General features: G+C 36.6%; 1 protein-coding gene across 1 annotated transcript; it reads right to left on the reverse strand.

Moving 5' to 3' along the window:
- Positions 1–303: 303 nt before the first annotated feature.
- Positions 304–1,850, reverse strand: LOC126777679 (actin, muscle). Its single transcript, XM_050500809.1, has one exon. It carries the CDS (start codon positions 1,766–1,768, stop codon positions 638–640), a length of 1,131 nt encoding a protein of 376 aa, XP_050356766.1. The 5' UTR covers positions 1,769–1,850; the 3' UTR covers positions 304–637.
- Between the last annotated feature and the right edge of the window lie 7,277 nt (positions 1,851–9,127).

Below are 9,127 nucleotides of genomic sequence, written 5' to 3' on the forward strand. Positions count from 1 at the left end.
ATTCTGAACGTGTGGGGTTGCCTCTGCGTCTAATTATGGACAGCCACTAGCGGACTCGAGTCTCGTGAATGTGCTTCTGAAGGAATGCCAAACTTTGACGAGCCCGTGTCGAACGGTTGTCGTCTATGCTGTACTATATTATGACTGACCCACTTTCGAACAGATGCATTCTCTAGCTGGCATCATTTAGACAATTTGTTATATGTATAATATATCGTAAGACAGATCAATAGATATCATCAATTACTATTATATTACAGGCAAAGGAACCAGGTTTAAGGGAGTTCTAATTAAAAACCAAAGTCAACGACTGTATAAAAAGAAATGATGTAATTAAAATAAATAAATTAACCGTTTATTTATTAATTACATTTTGGCGTGAGATCCACAACGATCCCAAGTATAATAAAAATAAAAAAGAAAATTAAATTTATATAAATTTTACAATAAATTACATTACGATAGATGGCGTTATATTAGATGTTCAGTTCTGTCAGGTATCACTACGTACAACGTACAAAATGCTTGCGTTCCGAACTCAATACAAGAGCACCAGCACACACAGCACTCGCTCACGCAGCGGCGGCGACGCTAGCGCCGCTAGCCCGCGACGGCGGCGCGAGGGTTAACGAGATGCTTAGAAGCACTTGCGGTGGACGATACCGGGGCCGGACTCGTCGTATTCCTCCTTGGAGATCCACATCTGCTGGAAGGTGGACAGGGAAGCCAGGATGGATCCACCGATCCATACGGAGTACTTCCTTTCGGGGGGAGCGATGATCTTGATCTTGATGGTTGAGGGTGCGAGGGCGGTGATTTCCTTCTGCATCCTGTCGGCGATACCGGGGTACATGGTGGTACCACCAGACATGACAGTGTTGGCGTACAGGTCCTTACGGATGTCAACATCGCACTTCATGATGGAGTTGTACACGGTCTCGTGGATACCGCAAGATTCCATACCCAAGAAGGAAGGCTGGAAGAGGGCTTCAGGGCAACGGAACCTTTCGTTTCCGATGGTGATGACCTGACCGTCGGGAAGTTCGTAGGACTTCTCCAGAGAGGTGGAGGCGGCAGCGGTGGCCATTTCCTGTTCGAAGTCCAGGGCGACATAGCAGAGCTTTTCCTTGATGTCACGCACAATTTCCCTCTCAGCGGTGGTGGTGAATGAGTAACCCCTCTCGGTGAGGATCTTCATGAGGTAGTCGGTCAAGTCACGGCCAGCCAAGTCCAGACGGAGGATGGCGTGGGGAAGGGCGTAACCTTCGTAGATGGGGACGGTGTGGGAGACACCATCACCAGAGTCCAAGACGATACCGGTGGTACGACCGGAAGCGTACAGGGAGAGCACAGCCTGGATGGCGACGTACATGGCCGGGGAGTTGAAGGTCTCAAACATGATCTGGGTCATCTTTTCCCTGTTGGCCTTAGGGTTGAGGGGTGCCTCAGTGAGCAGGACTGGGTGCTCCTCGGGGGCGACGCGCAGCTCGTTGTAGAAGGTGTGGTGCCAGATCTTCTCCATGTCATCCCAGTTGGTGATGATGCCGTGCTCGATGGGGTACTTCAGGGTGAGGATACCTCTCTTGCTCTGGGCCTCGTCACCGACGTAGGAGTCTTTCTGGCCCATACCGACCATCACACCCTGGTGACGGGGGCGACCCACGATGGATGGGAAGACGGCACGGGGCGCGTCATCACCGGCGAAACCGGCTTTGCACATACCGGAGCCATTGTCGACTACAAGCGCAGCAACATCGTCGTCGCACATTTTGAAGTTTGTGTTTGTGTGTTGGGACGCGCTGGAAGTTGACTCTACGGCAGCGAGACTGCGAGTGCGGTGGAGAGCGGGTCGGGATGCTTATATAGCGGCCGTCGCGGCGCGCGTCGCGCTCCATACAAGGCGCGCGCGCCTCTCGCCCGCACCCGGCCGCGGGTCGCTCCCACTTCACTATGATAACACTAAATCTTCAATCTTTCCACCCCTTACATTCTAAGCTTTCATTTTGCCTTGTTTCAGGTTTCGAAGGCTTCAAAGCGAGTGGGCTATAATCTAAAACGGGCGCATCGAGCGTAGATCGCGCCTGAACCATTTCAGGCGATACCCACCCGCGCACCTGCACCGATTTTTTCTCATATTTTTAATTAAATTTCTTATAAAAATATCAATTAAAATTTGATTCTACTTTACAAAAATAAAAATATATACATAAATATTAATAGCTTAAAGTCCCTTAAGAGATAAATAGACTAATTATATATATATATATATATATATTTATATATATGATATAACGATACATAATTTCTCATTAGTTATTTACTACTTCTCGTAATAAAAGTATATCATAAAAATCAGTAACATTACATGATAAAACTTTGACCTACTTTAAAAGCTGAAGCTGTAAATATATTATTTTAGTTTAATAATAATTAAATAGAGTTATTTACGAAGTTAAAAATACAAACATGAGTTGTATTCTTAAAGTAATATGAATTGATCGCTAACGATTTCATGTTTCAATTAATTTTATTTGTTCGTTCACTTATTATAGTCAGGACAGGTTTATGTGTTATAATAAGTAAAATAAGTAAAACGGCATGGTCGGATAACCTCTCCGTACATCTGGGATCTGGGTGAGTAGCTCCCATTCATCAATTCATCTATAACCAACCACCAAAGCTATGTTTCCGTATGAAAGATGAGTTAAAAAATACGACCTGGATCACATTAGTAAATTATGAGCTTATTACTAAGCTTAACGTTGTAAGCTTTCACATGTTTATTATAACAACCCCTAGTTAGTTACAATAAAATGACATGTAACTCTTTTTAAATATAGAATCCAAACTTTTGAATTCAATCGTATTTTGATCGTATATTAAATTAATCGAGAAGCTCCGAATTATTAAGCTTAGATGATTTTTTTTAATAAACTAATGACTACTATATTCAAGGATGCTCTTATAAGCACATTTGAGACGTCATTTTAAGTTTTATTTAAACCTAACAACAGTTCAAAATGTAGATTCTACTATAGAGAACCGGCATAAAACTCAGTAGTTACTCGTTTCCGTCAATTAAAGAATATACGTGGAATAATAACACAACATTTATGTAGGTGTCCTTTACGAAAATCGACAAATATTCAAGATCTTTTGTAAGTTGTAAAATCGTGTACAGAATAAAATAACCTTAATTATTTATATTTTTAACTCAGTACAGTACAGTAACAGCCTGTGAATGTCCCACTGCTGGGCTAAGGCCTCCTCTCCCTTTTTGAGGAGAAGGTATGGAGCTTATTCCACCACGCTGCTCCAATGCGGGTTGGTGGAATACACATGTGGCAGAATTTCAGTGAAATTAGACACATGCAGGTTTCCTCGCGATGTTTTCCTTCACTGTATAGCACGAGATGAATTATAATCACAAATTAAGCACATGAAAATTCAGTGGTGCTTGAACGGGTTTGAACCCACGATCATCGGTTAAGATTCACGCGTTCTTACCACTGGGCCATCTCGGCTCTATTTTAACTATGTTAATATAAAATAACACATATTTTACTATAGAATCGAATACACGGAGTATTAGATTCCCTTCAAATTATTTACGCAGAGTTATCCAGGAAGGATCTTTGTGAAGTCGAAAACTAAGTGCTACAAGTTTATTTTTACTTCTCGTATATATATATGTGCACTGTTTGTAACTGTTTCTATTAAAATCATCGATTTTGTTATGGAAATATATTAAATTGTTGTAAATATATTGTGACGTTACCGTAAATATTCCTTCTTTACCAAAACATCGCGAAGGAAGATTTAAGATTACAAATAGGCAGAACAGCTCGTTTTTAAAGTACAAAACCATTTTCATAACAAGATACTACGAAAAGTACTATACAAACAATACTAATTGAGCAATATATACGTAAGTTAGCCTAACATTATAAGCGCTTTGAATCCACATTCATCATTCGCACTGCGAAACTATGGAATGCTTTGCCTGAGTCCGTATTTCCTGATAGGTACAATGTTGGTGTTTTCAAATCCAGAGTAAACAGGTTTCTTATAGGCAAGCGTGCTACATCTTAGACCGTGTCGATGCTTAACATCAGGCAAGTCAAAGGTCAAACACTTGCCTATTATTAGGAAAAAAAAACATATATATACAGCTGTGTTCCATGTTATATACTAAAAAAAAGTTTTTAGTAACGTTTATAAGTAAAGACTTATAAACGTTACTTAGCAGCTTAGCACTAATCTCTTTCTATCATTATTGACTTGACATTCGAAAGAAGAACACAGCATTGTGTAACTAATCATCCGCTAAATAATGTTGATAAGTAAGATAGTAAGTATTTTAAAAATATTACGAATCAATTTTAATTGTTACGACAAATTTTAGATAGATGCAGAACTTAAGTACAACGTATCAAGGAAAGTGTTATTGCCATTGTGGCATCTCGCTTAAAAATGTCTAAGAAATGATAAACGCAATATTTGAGATCCGTTCTTATACGATGAACTTTTAATTTTATTGCCTTTATTAAATATTGAAGCATTACACTTAGTTATATAAAAAAATAATATCACCGGTTTGGAACGACAATTACCAGACCTCAAAAAAAAACACCGAATGAAGCTAGCGTGTTTTTGTCAAACAAAATTGTTAACTAATTGTTAAATAGCCAGGATGTGATCGTGTTCTTCCTAAAATGTTCTATAGTAAATTATATTCAACAATAAATTCAATATGTGCTCAACTCAGCGTATTTTTAATAATGTTATGCCGAAATGGCCTAGCAGATAGAACACATTACTTTGCGGGCTCAAATCCAAGCAGCCCTTAGTTTTTATGTTCGGCAGTGACGTGGGTAAAACTTCATCTGTCGTAAATCTTGCTACATTTGTACTGTATGTACTGTTGTGAAATATTGTTTTTCATTGATAGGATTCTTTCTAAGAGGGGCAACACCCCTGGTGTTTGTATTATTTAATTTATTAAATGGAGCCTGTATCGATAATTATGTCTGGGTCTTATACATACATTTTTTTAAAATATCTTAATAGGATATAACAATGTTTATAGGCAAACGAGTAGACGATTTACCTGTGTGTAAGAAGTCACCGGGGAGCTACTGATGCGGTGCTGACCTTGAAGGAACTCGTACACTCGACGCTTGAAAGCTCCCATAATAAAGCGCTCCTGAAAAACCTCGCGAGAAAGATATTGCAAAATCTGCAACTGTGATGTGTCAAATAGGTGTACCATTCAGCTTCCGAGTAAGCTTAATAACCCAACATTGATTTCCAATATAATTGAATTAATATAACATGTTCGTGAAAATTGCATAAGCAATTAAAGCGAAAATACATTCAAATAATGTTAAAATATTTGTACAAACACAAAGTTATGCTATTATAAATATAACTAATTATATATTTAAATTTACGTAACATTAAATTTTATGTAAAATTAATAAAATCATCAAACATCCATTGATAAAAAATAATCGCATACACACCATATCACCAAGAAACTCCATCCATAACTTTCTTGTTACACTTTTGGACCAATACGCTTTCCATTGCTGTGAATGTTTTGTTATTTTATTTGTCATAGTGCTTTGAAACTAGCAATGAATGTTAAGTTTTATTATAGTCTAATGTGTATTGGAAATTAAAAGTGCATTCGTGAGTGCATTGGCCTAAGCTATTTGTAGTGACAGATGTAGCGTGCGATATGTTTATTTGGTAATTCTCGATGACTTTAAAGTGGAGTTCACATTTACAGAATCAGCTGAAGATTACGACAGAGGTAAATAACTTGTAGAATAATTGGGTTTACGAAGGCAATCCGATACGACAGGAAAGAATTTATGCTCAATAGCCAAAGCCATAAATGCTTTTTGAGTTTTGGCACTCCTGTAAAGTAGGAAAACTACCAACTTTCTCAGGGCTGCTACTGAAAATTTTTCGACGGAAAATCTCGCTAAGATTTTATCTGTCCCAGTGATTGAACCCAGGACCTTGTATGGCCTTAGTAGCTAAGCCGTAGAAAGGCCATTCAATCGACTGCGAACCACAAAAATAAACCATAAAAATATAGGTTTTGTTCTTACTGATATTGTATATCATAAATATATGATATGAGCTTTTGTTCTTAATTCAAAATATATGGAGTATGAGATTGGGATACTTATTGTAAGTGTTCATTTGTCAGCATTGTCTTGTGTGTGCCTGAAATGACGTATCAAAATGAAAGTGATGGAGCTAATCGTATCAAATTTATAAAAAAATTCTGGGAATTGAACATAGGATTTCAAGCCTGCGGCCTTATATCTAGTCACTAGACCAATGAGGCAGTAGTAATATACCTGGACAATAATATATAACTAGATAATAATAAAACCTTTTTGAACGACAAATTAATATGTAATCGAAAATTTTCACGAATGAAATAATTGGCACAGTATTTTATCATCTTATTTGATAACATTTTGGCAAGAAAGTACGTCTTATTAGTCAGCGTATGCATGCCTCGTCGATGAATGAAACCCATATTTGGTGATATGACTCACGAACTATTCTTTTCGTATGTGGGTAATGGACATAAATCGTGCGTGCAACCTTGGCGACTGCTGTGGCGAGTGCCAATAGAACAGCTGAAACGTATTACACAATACTAATAATAATATGCATATTTATACATTATTTAATAATATAAATTGTCGTAGGTCTTGTTTTCCATCTCAATAGACAACACATACTCTTCAGTTAACGGATCACGAAACGCCAATACACGTTTCGGTGTTTTCTTGGCTATGGTGTGAGTGAGCCAGTAAGATATATGACAATTTCGATTCCAGAATTTTTTTTATGAAATACTTAGGTGGATTAGCAAATAGGCCATCTAATGGTAAGTGGTCACTAATACCCATAGACATTGGCATTAAAAAATATTAACCATTCCTTAAATCGCAAATATGACACCAACCTTGGACACGGGATGCGAATGTTATGTCCCGGAACACAACAATACTAAGTATTGCTGTTTGGCGATAGAATATCTGATGAAAAGTTGGTCTTGCTCAAAGTGCTACCACCAAGATATAAGATGGACTAATGACTTTGTAAATTCTGGCTTCTAATCTCTACAAAGCCTATATGTCTATAGCCAAAGAGTTTTTTTTTTATAGAATAGGAAGGTGGACGAACATATAGGCCACCTGATGGTAAGTGGTCACCAACGCCCATAGACATTGGCATTGTAAGAAATGTTAACCATCGCTTACATCACCAATGCGCCACCAACCTTGGGAACTAAGATGTTATGTCTCTTGTGCCTGTAATTACACTGGCTCACTCACCCTTCAAACCGGAACACAACAATACCAAGTACTGCTGTTTTGCGGTAGAATATCTGATAAGTGGGTCTCACTGTAACTGCTGCGTTTCTGCCCCTCTGAAATAATATAAATAATTAATACTATAACGTTGTATGGCTGTGTTCCATTGTGTAAGTGCTTATTTACCAGTCTGCCTGTCATTAAAAATATTAAAAAAAAACATTTAAAAAAAATTAACGCAAAACCCTGTTTGGTATTTTAAATGCCATTAAATAATTTTGCAACATTGGTTCCATATTTGATTATTTGTGACGTCATAATTGTATTACCAGCTTTTAATATTTACTAGAAAGAAAATCTTATAATTTTATTGATAGGGATAAAAAAAATATCTGTATTTTTTATATTTATTTTATTATATTATTTTTTAAGTTTAAAAGTAAACTACTTTCAGTTCAGTCTTAACAAACTTTTTCATTATTAAATTCCACTTACATAAAACTTTCAAATATTATATTAAAATATTTTTTTCAATTTCGGTGGATATATATAAAAAAAAGAATTTATTTTAAGTCTACTTTAAAATTAATTATCAAAATATGCAGATAAGTGATAATTGTTTTAATCAGGTAATTTGATATAGTTAAATTTAAAAATATGAGGGTAGTTAACCTCATATTCATATCAACAAAATCTTCGAATCATTTAACATACTGTTTTTTTATTGTTATCGAATGGCAGTCATATTGAGTCCCATTATTTGTAATGGCTGGAATTTCAGCGCACGTTGAAATAAGCAACTTGATTTATCTGAACTATCTTTCTTTACAGTTCTTCACACTATCGTCTTCCATCAGTCCAAGTGCCGAGGTATACCAAGCGTTCACAAATGCGAGTAAATAAACGAATAAAAAATTATTCCTAATACATAATATTAAATGTTCTAAGTTTTCGAAAAGACTTCTTGATCTGATATATAAATGTTTTATTTACTTATGTAGGCACTAATATAGTAGTGTGCAGCTCTGAGGCATTTTATATAAATAGATCGCAAGTTCACTGCCGGCTGACGCAGCTCGCTTAGCCACGAAACTAGCAGGGATGGAGATATTGGGATCGCTATGTCGGTCAGTATTTGCTTTGTGTTTGGGTATACCCGGTAGTATTGGTACTGTGAGATTTTAAAATAAAACCACCGAGTATGTACTGCTGGTCAGATAGTGTAATTGGTCTCTCACATTATAAATTAACAAAAACTTATTTAGTACTTACAAAAAAATATTGTTATAGCGCGATGTAAAGTACATCTAACGCCATCTATTGATGAAAATATAAAATAAATAATATTTGGCATAATGTCTTTTGTTCTCGAACATTTTGCAAACATATAATTTTTAACTGTCATTTATTAACTCAAACTGTTTTGATTAAAGAATTAAAGCCGACTGTGAGGATAGCCAAGTTAATAGAAAACATGGATCGTAGCAGAATACAGCGAATTAAAATCGTAGCCAGCATCACATGGTTCTTACGTACTTATCTTATATTTATAAGTCATTTCGAGTATAAATATTAGAATTAATCTTCCTTATTCTGAAGTGAAATGAAGAATCTCAAGTGTTTAAAAAATATGTCACAGACACATATCCACTTACAGCTGTTAAGTAAGCCCGTAGAGGCAAGAATTAAAAAAATCTAATGAAGAGTAGAACAGAAGAGGGCTTTGCTTAGCAGGGCCTTTACTAGTACAAATAAGACATAATTAGAAGAAAATTTAA

Source organism: Nymphalis io, chromosome 23 (assembly GCF_905147045.1).
Source record: "Nymphalis io chromosome 23, ilAglIoxx1.1, whole genome shotgun sequence".
Taxonomy (NCBI): domain Eukaryota; kingdom Metazoa; phylum Arthropoda; class Insecta; order Lepidoptera; family Nymphalidae; genus Nymphalis; species Nymphalis io.